Source organism: Panthera onca, chromosome B4 (genome assembly GCF_046562875.1).
Source record: "Panthera onca isolate mPanOnc1 chromosome B4, mPanOnc1 haplotype 2, whole genome shotgun sequence".
Lineage (NCBI taxonomy): Eukaryota > Metazoa > Chordata > Mammalia > Carnivora > Felidae > Panthera > Panthera onca.
In genome coordinates this window covers 82635583-82649677 of record NC_138345.1, presented here as the reverse complement: position 1 = coordinate 82649677, position 14095 = coordinate 82635583, and the positions used below count along the sequence as shown (strand labels likewise).

General features: G+C 45.2%; 1 protein-coding gene across 7 annotated transcripts in view; it reads left to right on the top strand.

Annotated features, from left to right (window-relative positions):
• Window positions 1-14095, top strand: part of BAZ2A (bromodomain adjacent to zinc finger domain 2A) — a 34533-nt gene that overhangs the window by 5227 nt on the left and 15211 nt on the right. For 2 of the 7 annotated variants that reach the window (XM_060657247.3, XM_060657250.3), the window contains exons 3-5: window positions 10161-10298; window positions 11875-12468; window positions 13352-13537. In XM_060657247.3, the coding sequence (XP_060513230.3) occupies window positions 10163-10298; window positions 11875-12468; window positions 13352-13537 (916 nt within the window). In that variant the 5' untranslated portion in view covers window positions 10161-10162. Of the gene's footprint in view, window positions 1-63; window positions 463-2238; window positions 2364-2432; window positions 3616-10160; window positions 10299-11874; window positions 12469-12513; window positions 12704-13351; window positions 13538-14095 lie in introns of those variants that run through there. The other 5 variants (XM_078449774.2, XM_060657248.3, XM_060657249.3 and 2 more) reach the window with 5 other exon arrangements.

Genomic DNA, 14095 nt, shown 5'->3' with positions numbered 1-14095 from the left:
TGGATATGCCTTGGTCCTAAAATTTTGATCTAGTCTTTTAGGTTAATCTTTGGGACCTTGGCACGCCTTTCTGTTTGCTCATTGTGAAACAGGACCACAAGGAGACTTGGTGCAGAGGGAGCTGCTCGCAGGCTAGGGAGACACCGCGGCGCTAGGACCCAGATCCAGGTCTGGGAGCTAGGATGCCCGGCGCTAGGACCCGGTGGTGGAGGCCGAGGAGGGCGGCTCTCTCCCGGCCGTAGCTTCCCCGCCCCCCTCCGGCTTCGGCTCACTCCTCCCCCGCCGGCCATGTTGGCTCCGCTTGGGCCCCGCGGTTGAGCCGCGTCCCCCTCCCCCCTCCCGGACCCCAGACCCCCTCCCCCGCGGTCCCCTCCCCTCCTGGCGCCCGGAGCGCGGCCATGTGAACCGCCCGTACCCCGGGGAGAGACAAGCCCCGAGCCAGGCTGGACGCCGCCGCCTCAGGTCTGTTGGGCTACGTCTGGGGGCCTGAGGGGAGGGAGCCCCGCTTTTATCCTAGGCTTCCCTCAGGGAAGAGAGGCTCTAGTGCTGCCTAGAGCCTCGCCTTGGGCGAGAAGCTGACTTGAGCTTATTTCCAGTTAGGACCCAGCCCCGGGCGGGAGTCTCTCTGCCCAAGGGGCTTGGAGGAGAAGGGGGCTGCTGGGGCTGCTGAAGACCCGGGCGGGGGCGGGAGGAGCTATGGAGGCTCCCGGCGACGGCCGCGGCGACGACGAGGAGGCGGAGAAGCCGCCTGGCTGGTGGAGATGACTCCTGTGGGGGACTCGGATGGAATCCCCGGGAGGGGCTCCACCTCCTTGGGTGGGGGTGGGGACTGCACGAGTGCGAAGGGTGGGTGAGGGGGTTCCCTGGGCGGGTTAAACACTCTGTGGGGATTGGGGCGTTTTGGCAGCGGCAAGTGGAGGGTGGAAAGGGGTTTGAGTGGTCTCAGGGTGTCTCCCTCACTGAGCGGCGCAGGTTCTCTTGAGCGTGGCGAGCAGGAGAGGGCCTTGCTGGAGTGGTGCTGTGCTTGGCTTGGGGCCCTCGAGTCCCGGGAGTCTCCCCCTCCGGGGATGGGGGTTCACAGGGCTGATGCTGAGACGTCTGCATTTGAGCTCGGCTTTTAGGGGCTGAAGGGAAGAATAAAGAGGGATCCCCCTTGGAAGGGGATCCCTCACTAAGGAGATCCCCATTTCCGTGACAGAAAAGATGACCCTGTATCATCCCTTTCTTTCCTAATGTTCCCAATTTTCAGAGGAAAGGCAATGCCTATAGCAGACATCCTTTGTAGGATTTATTGGAGTGCGAGATGTGCGTCCTTGGGGGGGCGGGGGGGGGAGATGAGGGGGGTGGCTTCCACCTCCATCTGTACACAAACAGCCCCTCCCCCAAGCCTCCCGCAGGAAGTGGCCGGGAAATGGCAGCTGTGCGTTTGCTGCTGCGTCTCGTTGTTTTGAAATGTCCATTTTAATCAGATTTGGTTTCATTTTCTGAGGCCTTCTGGGCAAGCTTGGATCCTGCCAACAATGTGGTCTTAGAGTCCTTTCGTTTGACTTTTTCTTTCTTTCTTTCTTTCTTTTTTTTTTTTTTTTTTTGTAAAGTTAATTTGTCAACTGGAAGTGTAGTCACTGCAGTTGACTCACAGAATCCCCATCCGTACCCCCACACCCCCCTCCAGAGCATCTCTGCCTCCCTGTCTGGATTCTTTTTTTCCTTGAGCTAGAGGTCATCGAGAAGCAAACTTAGTCATCCACCAGCCCTGCTGCACTTTCAATACAAGTGATGCAAATTCTTTCAGCATGGAAAGCTGCCAGGAAGATTTGGAATCTTTTGTGGCATGAGAGTGGCTTTTTAGGGTCCTGCTTAATATATTTTTAAGTATAACTTTCTGTATTGCAGAGCACCTTGTCAAGTGAACTTGTGAGGTGACAAAGGGTAGACTCTGAGCATGGAATTTATTATGTGTTGGGATAGGTACTGATTTGCAGAGTGCAGGTGGTGGACTTGTTTCTCACTGGTGATTCTAGCCTAAGTCCCTATGGGAAGCCTGTTAGTTGATGTAGGGTACTGGAGGGTATACCTTTTTAATAAGCAGAACCAACTAATAAGGAGAGTTAGCTGTCATATGACTTACTCTTTAGTACATAAAAGACACCTTCTATCTTCTCACTTCTTAGAGAGTGGTAAGCTTTTCCTTTGTTCTGCACAAAATCATGCGTCCAGGTTTTCTTTTTCTCCCCCCAGATAACTGCAGAAGATTTCAACTATAGCATATAGTGATGGACTGTGTGTACTATGTCCTGAGGCACTTTGTTAGACGCTGGGTTTGGTTTGAGAGGAGTTGGTGACAGGATTTTACGTTTTGAGAGGTGAGATTTTAAGATCGTTTGGACTATCCTAAAAACTGTTTAATGTTTAAGACTGGCATTTAAATAATTTTTTCAGGGGTGCCTGGGTGGCTCAGTCCGTTGAGCGTCAGTCTTCGGCCTGGGTCATGATCTTTCTGTTCCTGAGTTCAAGCCCCACGTTGGGCTCTGTGCTCACAGTTCAGAACCTGCCTGTTTCAATTCTGTCTCCCTCTCTCTCTCTGCCCCTCCTCCACTCACATTCAGTCTCTCTCTCTCTCTCAAAAATAAGCATTAAAAAAAATTTTTTTTTAAAGAATCTTTTCAGTATTTTCCAGTCACAAACCTCCCACCTGAACTGTTAGAGATCCAGGATAAGAATGGATATATGGTTATGTGACAGCAGCAGCATCACTGTTAAGATAGTATCATTGCTGTGTTCAGTGGAGATTTTGGGGTTGATATTATGGAAATAATAACAAGTCCGGTGTCATTGTCCTTTTTTCTTGCCCCTCTCTTTGACTCGTTGGTTCTTTTGAGTTGCTTTTGATAGGGTGGATTTGATGCTGATTTTAAGTTCCCCTTTCTTCAACCTTTTTTTTTTACCTAAGTTGGGACCTGACAGAATAGTAGTAAATTGATTTTCCTTGTTGGGGGTTAAAAAGTGAAGGAAGGGAAAAGACCACCTTTTTTTCAATGGACTCTTTAAAGGAAACTGTAGATTTTAATTCATTTGATACATGATTAATTAGCTGACTGAAGCAGACCTTTCCATGTCCTTCTTAAAAATTTTTTTTTAAACATTTATTTATTTTTGAGACAGAGACAGAGCATGAACAGGGGAGGGTCAGAGAGAGAGGGAGACACAGAATCTGAAACAGGCTCCAGGCTCCGAGCTGTCGGCACAGAGCCCCACGCAGGGCTCGAACTCACGGACCGCGAGATCATGACCTGAGCTGAAGTCTGATGCTTAACTGACTGAGCCACCCAGGTGCCCCTCCATGTCCTTCTTGTAAAATGGATGCATTTTTCTATCAGAGCAGTGGATTTCTTAATATTGACTGCTTCTTGTCTGTATTTCCTTCCTAAAGGAAATTTGAGGAATAGAGAGAACTGTGTGCGCTGACATCAAAGCCAGTCAGAAATCTAGAATGTGTGGAAAGGCTCATCTTGCCCTCTTGGTGGTTCTGGAATCAGGGGTTGCCAAGAGAGAAGCAAAGCTTGTTACGGTTACTGTGTCTTGCTGCTGTTGACCTTTCTTATTACCTTTGAAGAGGTTTGCTATGTTATATTCTTTTTTTTTTTTTAAGCTTTATTTATTTAGAGAACAAGTGGGGGAGGGGGAGGGGGGAACAGAGGATCTGAAGCAGGCTCTGTGCTCACAGAAGAGAGTTCGATGGGGTGCTGGAACCCACAGACCATGAGATCATGACCTGAGCTGAAGTTGGACGCTTAACAGACTAAGCCACCCAGGCACCCCTGCTATATTATAATATTCTCTCGCTGTTAAAATAGCATAGGAGTTAGTCCAATAACTAGTATGATGTTTGACCTTGTATCTGATATGTACAGTAAGGCAATAATGCTGAAGTTTTTATGTCTTAGAATGAAGTATAAAACTTAGGAGGTATTTCCTGGGGCAAATAATCTTCCTAATTTTTTCTTGGGATATGGATGTCTTCATATACCCCATAGGCCAAGATTAATACTTAATCAGCATCGTTGCACATGGGTCAGAAGGACTATTTATGTATGTATTTATTTATTTATTTTTGAGAGCGCGCGAGAGAGAACGCGCATACATGAGCATGGGAGGGGGCAGAGAGAGAGGGAGACACAGAATCTGAAGTAGGCTCCAGGCCTGGGCTGTCAGCACAGAGCCCAACGTGGAGCTCGAAGCCACGAATCTGGAGATCATGACCTGAGCCGAAGTTGGACGCTTAACTGACTGAACCACCCAGGCGCTCAGAAGGCGCTCTTTAATCTCTGTGCTCAACATGGGGCTCAAATTCAGGACTTGGAGATCAAGAGTTGCATGCTCTACTGACTGAGCTAGCCAGGTGCCCCCAGAAGGACTTTATTTATTTTTCTTTACCAGCTTGTCAGTCTGAATAATTTTGAAATTATGAAATTCTACAAAATAGAAAACCTGTCTTTGAAGAACTCTGCAGATGGTTCTTAGATTGGGTCCTGGCAGTAAAAGTAGCATTGTGTTACTGTGTTATTCAGTGCTTTGTCCATTTCCTAGTTATCGAGAATAATTAAGAGGGCATTTTATGGACTAAAAGGATAATCCGACTTTACCAAAAAATTCATCAAAAAACTAAAACATGAGGGTACTTAAGAGAACGGTGGTCTCACTACTTTTGGTCTCCTGAGATTAGATTCTTCATGACCTATCCCACTAAACAGGATCCTTAACCTGCCTGCTCAGTTCAGGTTTTTTTGGGAAGGGGATGTCTTCTTGAAGGAAAAGGCCAAGTCCTTAACTGTTAGAGCTGAAATTCTGAGAAACGCTTAGGGCTGAAAGAGGGAAATAACCTTGTTACAACCTCTGGAATGTGACTTTTACTGTCCTGCAATTTCAGACACACTTCCATTTCTCTGACAGTGGAGTGACCAGAGAGAACTGTGGCAGAAAACCTATCCAGATGATTATATTGTTCCTTTATTCAGTCAACAAATATTTTAATGTTTATTTATTTTTGAGAGAGAATGTGAACAGGGGAGGGGCAGAGAGAGGGAGACACAGAATATGAAGCAGGCTCAAGGCTCTGTGCCGTTAGCACAGAGCCCGACATGGGGCTCGAACCCATGAACCATGAGATCATGACCTGAGCCAAAGTCGGACAGTTAACTGACTGAGCCACCCAGGTGTCCTGAGTCAACAAATATTTTAAAACCTACTATGTAACTTGAGTGTTCAGTTAAATCAAGCAAAACATTTTACTAATTTAGAGCTCAAATTTATTGCCTCTGTACATTCTCACTACTTTCCTGTTTCCAGGCCTTATTTTCTGTAGGGGATAGCTGTGTAAAATATGTCAAAGTATGGGACCTCTCTTCTAGAAATTGTTACCTCTGTGAAGAATTAATTTTTGGGTTCTCTGAACAAAAACTACAGCCTTTATTAGATGAGTAAGCTGGCAGTGGCATAAAAGATAGATTTATTCATTCATTTGTGTAATCTGTGCATTCAACAAATATTTCTTTTGGTTCTTTTATGTACTTAGCTCTAAATTAGGTGCTGGACATACAATGGTAAAACATAATATCCAATTGATGCCGTAAAACCTACATAGTTTGGAAGAAATAAGGACAGAGAACAGTCATCTTTGTGTTCTCCTGAGCAGCCTAGACATAGCAATTGTCTTTGAGTAGCCCCCCTTAGTATATATAGTCTTCTTTCATCATTCTCCTGCCTCACTGCCCTGACTATGAAAGGGGTTAAAGAAACCACATTTTGAGAGAATGAGCCTCAGTCTGTACATGCTGTAGTCTGAGTCAGAGTTCCAAGGGTAGATTGTTACCAGGGCTGTCAGAATGGGCTGTCCTTTACTAGAGAAGAAGGCATGGGTTGGCACTTTGCACTCTGAATTAGTGGAGGAGAACAATTTAGCCAGGGAAGGGATTTTTAGATATAAAAGTAATCCCTCAGGGTGTGGGACAGGAATTGGGGAATGGGGCAGTTTTTGTATTAGAACAAGATTTTTCACCCTTGGCACAAATTATCTCTTGAACCAGAAGATTCTTTGTTGTGTGTGGGCTGTCTTGTGTATTGCAGGATCATTAGAAACATCTCTAGCTTCTGCTTACTAGATGCCAGTAGTATATACTTTTCAACAACAATTCTAAATGTCTCCAGAGGCAAAATCACCCCTGGTTAGGAACCACTTATTAGGGTATGGTAGGTGAATCCAGAGATGAGTAGAGTTGACAAATATCCTTTGTAACATTCACAATTATGGAGCCAAAAGATAGCGGTATGATTTATTTACTATACAGTAAAATTTGCATTTCCTGTTTAATAAAAAGAAAACATTTGAAATCTCTTCCTACCTCTTCCCTCCTACCCTCCCTACTCCCCTGACTGCCCCCCCCCCCCCCTCCCATTTAGGAACCTCTCTGTGGAACTTTGGTATACTATATAGGAAGAATGAACCAAAAAGCTGCAGCTACTGCCAAAGTATCAGGCTGGATGGTTAATGTGTGTTGTCTTTCTGGGGGTAGCCTCAGAAGTCTGGGTGTTAGAATTGGTCAGGGCACCTGCAACAGTGTTGAAATCTATAATCTGTATTTCAACATTTTGTGCATTGTCAGCCTTTTTGTGTTAAAATCATGTCACAGATCCACAGGGTAAGTAGCTCTTCAATTGGGACTGAGGAAAACAGTTGAAAAGCAGCCTTATTTGGCTGTGTGGCAAGGGCTTTACTGCTTCAAGCATAAGGAGCAATGTCCCTTAATTCTTAAAAATGAAGCATAGAGTCTCTTAAGAGATCCATTTACATACTCCTGGGACTGGGCTGGGTGCTGGCCTGATTGTACTTCCTGGTCATGAGAGCTGTCTGCTATTCTGGGGGTTGGGTGCTGATTTCTTTTTTCATTTGGCCAAAATCCTATTAGTTCAAAGGGAGAGACTCTCCTTTGCTTTACCTGTTCTCCTTAGTAGGAGGGAGAGTATAGATGGGAGGGCATAATTTACCTTCAGGCATTATTGTGAAAAGCATCTTGGGTAGGAAGGTTGAAATGAAATAACCCTGGCTTTATTGCTGTCCACATTTTTGCATTCCTATAGTATGATCCCGTAGGTAAGTGACATCTGAAATCAAGAGTCAAGGGTAAAGAAGTCTGACTGGAAGGATTACCCCTAGTTTTATAGTACTGGTAATGGTTTCAAATTATATTTATATTTTGATCTTTGGGGCTGGTTATCTTTTTATCCTCACAAGCCATGGAGGTGAGTACTAAAATTTTTAGTAATCCTGAAACTAAGGCTCAGCAACATTAAGTAACTTGCCCAGGGTCACACAGCTAATAGTAGTAGAGTTGGGATTTGAATGTAGAGCCCACTATGTTGTGCTATTTTCACTGCACAGCACAAAGAGTATTTTATATTTCTAGGAATCTTCCTGTAAATGAAGCGATTGTGGTCCTGATGACCCTTCAGTGGAGGCTAGTGGGGAAACAGACCTCAGGCACTAGATAACTTCCCATTCCTTTTACTTATCTGATTTCTGTGAGCCATCCATTTATTCTTATTAGTATGTAATTTATGAGACCGGAAATGCTGTGCTCTCCCAGAGTAGCAGAGAGGAGAAGGTCACTAGTTTCCTCACAGATTCAAATAGAAATTGGAAAAATGAACTGTGGCCTATCATTGAGTGGAAGCATATCCTTTGGTGTACATAGGAGAGAAGGTGTGTATATGTCACACACACACCATGGGGGGTAGGGCTATGCATAAAACTGGGGGAGGAAAGAAGTGGGGATCCAATGAGATTGGCCCTCCAGGAATAGCATTTCTAGGACTTCCGAAATGAATTACTGCATGTCCTCTTTGCTCTGTGATTTAAGCTTTGGAAGGAACCTAACCTAACCTAGAAGATTAGGGAATGAACTTTCCTCCTTTCATTTCAGAAGGATCACTAATCTCATGATGCTTATTTTTCAGATCCCTCATTACTGAGGAGTGGCCCTTTTTAAATTGTAGGGAAATCCTGGGGGATCCTGAGGTCTTTTCTCTATAAGACCCAGTTTCTTTGACGCACAGCAGGTTTAGGTCTGCTGCTTATTTTAGAGTGAAGATGGGAAGCAGATCAATCCTAAAAACTTTTCCTCTTATATCAACAAAATACAGATTGCTTTTATTTTATTTTTTTTTTAATTTCAGTTAAAATTGATAAAGGTAGGGACAATTAGGGTATTTAGCCTGGAAAATCTTCTAGCTATCATGTCATAAATACAGTTCATGCTTAGAACACCTAATGGTGTCTAATTTGCGTTATCTAGCGTATTTAAAAACATGATTTTTCCAAACCTTGGGCAGTGGTCATATGGTCATATATGTTTTTAATTCTTTAAAAAGTTTTACTTCTGATTCTTTTTAAAAAGAGGTTATTTAAAATGTCATCTAGATTTGCTTATTGCCTCATCTTGGGAGCTTGATAAAGAAATCTTTCTACCTTGCACCTGGTGGTTCAGTGGGTTAAGTGTCCCACTCTTACTTTTGGCTCTGGTCATGATCTTGGTGGTTCATGGGTTCCAGCTCGGAGCCTGCTTGGGATTCTCTGTCTCCCTCTCTCTCTGCCCCTTCCCCATTCACATGTGCGCCTGTGTTCTCTCTCCCTCTGGAAATAAATAAACTTTAAAAAACATTATTAAAAATATAAGTAAATAAATAGATTTTTCTACCTGAATTCTTCTGCCCTTTTTAAAAACATAGTAACCCAAGGAGTTGCTTTTTCTGTATTAAGACAGATCATGTTTCTTTTTATTTTTTATTATTATTATTTTTAACGTTTATTTATTTTTGAGACAGAGACAGAGCATGAACGGTGGAGGGTCAGAGAGAGAGAGGGAGACACAGAATCTGAAACAGGCTCCAGGTTCTGAGCTGTCAGCACAGAGCCCGACGCGGGGCTTGAACTCACGAACCGTGAGATCATGACCTGAGCTGAAGTCGGACGCTTAACCGACTGAGCCACCCAGGCACCCCGATCATGTTTCTTTCATATCAAATTAATATGCACTACTACATCATAGGTATCTGATTGATGTATCAGACTTTTACAATAATTCTGGCTTCTGCATCTTTTCTTTCCTCTTATCTTTGCTCTGTCAAAGTTAAATATATTCTGACCAAGGGCTTTACTTCTTCTTCTTAGTAGTATATCACCTCATATTCAGGACAAGGTGAAGAGCTTTTTAACCATACTGCCCCCCAAATGAGCCACCACCCTTTATAAATGTAAGATGTCCAGCTATTCTCTCTGTCACCCTTTACATTTAAGCCACAAAACTAAAACATTAGGAAGTAACCATATAGGTATAACAGACCAATATTCCTTTGGACACCCTCTTTAATCAGTTTTCCACCTCTGACATTTTTCTGAGCTATGTTCTTAGAAAACCATGAAAAAGGAGTAGAAGTGTTGCTGGACGATTTGAGTTTTGCTATTATGGTCCCCTTTCCTAAAATATATTCCTTCCATATTCCTTTGCTAAGGTACTATACTATCTTCTTCAGATGTTTAGGGCTGTGGATAGGATAACATGGAAATTATTTAACTCAAGTATAATAATAAAGCAGCAAATGTATCAAATGCTTTTTCTGCCAACAACCCCCATCTCCATGGCTTCCTATCAAAAAGATGGCTTTGAGAACCTTCTGTGGTCCCTGGGAATGGGACTCTGGCCTTACCTTGAGGGGAAAAGAAAAAAAAAAAAAAAGGATGGAGAAGGTTAAAATGTTATAATAGAGGGTTAATATCTAACATAGAGGGATAACCTAAACTGGAAGTTTAAGAAGTATGATTCACACAAGGGAAAGATTCCTTCAGGCTTATAGCTTGGTTTTTCTCACTAACTCTGTATCTCTATGAGTCTGACTTTAAAAGACTGTTTCTGTACGGTCATTGTCCAGTTAGGGGTATATTTCCTCCACCTCATCTTTCAACCTGTACCCTTACACACTCCCCAGTACTTAGGTAGGAGAAGGGTAAGTAGATGGAGGGGAGGGGGCATTCCCTCTAGAAGATTCCAGGTGACATAACCTTGTTTAACCGCCAGTATTTTTTTTCCCCTCTCTCTCCCCTCCTACAGAAATGGAGGCAAACGACCATTTTAACTTTACTGGCCTTCCCCCTGCACCTGCTGCCTCAGGACTGAAACCCTCTCCCTCCTCAGGGGAGGGCCTCTACACTAACGGGTCTCCCATGAACTTCCCCCAGCAAGGGAAAAGTGAGTGTGAGGGCCACATGGCCTGGGGAGGGAGTGGGCATCATTCCTTTAGAGCAGGTTGATGGGATAAGATTTGGCTCCCCTACCTCACAACAGCTCTTTTTCTTGCCAGGTGGGGAGGGAGGAAGTAAATCTTCAGAACTTCAGCTGCTGGAGAGAAAGCAAGTTTCTAAGAACAAGTTCTAGGGGTTTATGAAGTGATACTCTTAGTCTTGACTTAAGGTTGGAAAGGGTTAGAAAAACATCCTGGCTTTTTCATCTTAGCCTGCTCTTCTGTCAGCCCTGTTCCCTGGCTACTGCCAGAATGGTGAGGTGGCTACTGCTTCTGATAACTACTTGTGGACCCATGAGAGAGATAAAGGTCCAGCCCTCTGAGAAGCTGTTTTTAAAGCTTGGAGAAGCCAGCCCTAGGATTGGGGGTGGAGGGATTGGGTAAAGATTGGGATGTATTTGCCTTTCAGTTTGTGTAGCAAAGAAGAGGGCAGATGCTTGAAGTGTGTGTGCCACCCCTGTCCTTGAGAGTTGAAGATAGGGACAGGGAAGTTTTAAATGCTTACCTAGTTCCCTAGAGAGAAACGTCTATAATTCCAGACAGAAGTGTTGCTGCCAGGATCAGGTCTTTTCCTGGATTTGGCTTATCAATTGTTCTGTACCATAGCTGTGCCAAGTACTTCTCTAATCTTGCCTGGGTCTCAGGTACTTTATGCTTGGAAGCAGAGAGAAGCCCAAATGGTTTCCTCCTTCCTTGCAGCAGAAAAATACTGCTGTAGGCTTATACTTAACCACCTCTCCCTTCTGTTCTCCACAAGGGGGTTGCGGATAGAAGCTCCTTTATTACACTGAGGACCCTCCTCCCCCTCAGCTTCTTTAGTATCTGGTTCCTTTTATTTGAATTGTCCTCCAGTCTAGAGGTGGCCATTGGTGTTGAGAACTGAAGTCTGTAGTACTAGTCATGCAGTGATTTTTTTTTTTTCCCCCTGCAATATTACCCTCCAGTTCCAATGGGGAGGGACCAAGCCCAGCCTTCTGAGTTGGGATCTTGCCGCTGTGGTGACTGCAGATTCTATTCTTAGCCCAGCACAAAGTGCTGGATCTGCATGTGCCAGTGAGGTGGAGGCTGTCCCTTCTGGTGCCACTGTGGGGCCAAACAGGCTCTGGGGTAAGGGGGGGGCCTGGAGAATTCAGTCATGCCACTTCCAAGGGAAGAATTCCTCTAGGGAATGAGGGTGGAGAAGAATGCAAGTCACTGTAGGGAGTCTGCAGGCAGCTTCATATAAAAAAATAAAAAAACCCTGAGCAGCAGCAGCAGCCAGCTCTCTGCTGGTCGCTCCTGTGGTAGGCCAGGAGAGCTCCCCAGCCCCCTACTCAGCAGCCTCAGAAGCAGTTGCTAAGCTTACATCCAGGAGCATCTGGGTTTGGTGTTCCCTGGAGACTGAAAAGCTATAAATATAGTGGAGGGGGAATCCCCCTCCCCTTCACCTTCCCTTTTTCTAGTCAGTGCTGTTCTTTTGGTAGAGGTGGTAGAGTTACTTGCATACATATCTGTAACTGACCCTTTTTCCTCTTTCTCTGCCAGGTTTGAATGGGGATGTGAATGTTAATGGCTTATCTACTGTATCTCACACTACTACTTCAGGGATTTTGAACTCTGCTCCCCACTCCTCCAGCACCTCACACCTCCATCACCCCAGCGTGGCCTACGACTGTCTCTGGAACTACTCACAGTACCCATCTGCCAATCCTGGCAGCAACCTCAAGGACCCACCCCTTCTCTCCCAGTTCTCGGGGGGACAATACCCACTCAACGGCATCCTTGGGGGCAGCCGGCAACCTTCATCCCCAAGTCACAACACTAACCTTCGGGCTGGGAGCCAAGAGTTCTGGGCCAACGGTACCCAGAGTCCCATGGGGCTTAACTTCGACTCACAGGAACTGTATGATTCCTTTCCTGACCAGAATTTTGAGGTGATGCCCAATGGACCCCCTAGTTTTTTCACCTCCCCACAGACTTCTCCTATGTTGGGATCCAGCATCCAGACCTTTGCACCCTCCCAGGAGGTAGGCAGTGGTATCCATCCCAATGAGGCGGCAGAAAAGGAGCTGACTTCAGTTGTGGCAGAGAATGGCACTGGCTTGGTAGGCAGCCTGGAGCTGGAAGAAGAGCAGCCAGGTATAACTATGGCTCTGTGAGTTGGGTTGGGAGAGGAAAAAGGGGTCTGTGGGGGGCAGTGGCTTTTTGAGGTGAGGAAAACTTGTCTTTCCAGCTCTCTGCAGTGGAGGCTGATTTGCATGTTGGTGATTAGCAGAGCCAAGTGGCTGGTGTTTTTGTGGCAGCAGCACCAGCTCGAGAGTGGGAGTGCAAATTATTTCAAGCTCATGCAGAGCTGCTGGCCTGGAGAGGGCAGGTGGGCGAGCCTGAAACAGCCCCAACAGACACCCTGCATCAAGAAGGGCTTCTTCCAAAATATAGGAAGGGGTTGGGGCTTTAGCAGGGGGCATTGAGGCCAATTTTGACTTGGCTGTGGCAAGGCCAGACTGGGCTGCTAAAGTGGGCTGAGCCCTAGTAGTGATTGACACCTGAAGGAGGGAAGAAACAGGCAGAGCATACCATTGCTTGTTTACTCAGTTTCCTGTTGCTTGTTGTTGTTGTTGTTAGCACTGGTACATGTGACAATCCTCTTATCTTTGTCCTCAAAATAGATAAATGCTTAGTTTGCTATTGATTCCACATATAAGGGTGACCAGCCTGTAAAATCACAGGGTATTTTCTCTGTTTACCACCTGTTCCCACTAGATGGGGGAAATAGCTGAGAACATGACAGGGTTCTTGTCTCAGACCCCACTCTCTTCTCCCTTCTCTTTACCTGCAATAGGATTTTACTAGCACTGCTCACTAGAGTATCTTGGTATGATTGGGAATCCGACATAAAACTGGTACCCCTAATTACTGAAAGAATGAACATCCCTCTAGCAAAGACTGGCTGTCTACTGTAGCTGAATGAACCAGTTTAAGGCCCTGATTTTGACTTTTGCCCTCTTCTGGGATTTCCTAGAACTGAAGATGTGTGGCTACAATGGCTCTGTCCCTTCTGTGGAATCATTACACCAAGAGGTCTCAGTCTTGGTCCCTGACCCCACAGTGAGCTGCTTAGATGATCCTTCACATCTTCCTGATCAACTGGAAGACACTCCAATCCTCAGTGAAGTCTCTCTGGAGCCCTTCAACCCTCTGGCACCGGGTAGGCTTGGAGGCTGGCTCCATTCAATATGTCCATGCAGAAGGTAGCCAGCTCTGTCACCTAGAAGAGATAGTAAACCAGGGAAAGTATTTAGGAATTTGGGGCATTGGGGCCTCCAGATAATCCTGTGGCCAACCACAGGTTCATGCCACTGGCTGACTGGGCCAACTGCACTCTGAGCTGAATTGGTTCATTTCCCAGGTTCTCTCCTAGTGTTCCTTTTGGCCAAGAGCCCTGAGCTGTAATAATTCACTGGATAAGGACTTATTACCACACAGTTGGGCTATTTGAGTTCTCAGTAACTAGAAAGGAAACTGTTGCCAGTGAATAATTACCTTTTACCCCACTGAAATATAAGAAAGGCCTATTTTGTGATGGATGCTAGAATTTTCCGTTGGTGTGTGGGTTAATACAGAGTCAATGCTTTTCCCTTCATTTCTATTTCAAGCTTTTACAATCCCTAAAGTCTGGTGACTACTGTTTCAGGGAGAGACCTGTGATACGTCCTTAATTTAATATTAGAAAGATGGGAACTAGAATTGGGATATAATACCAGTA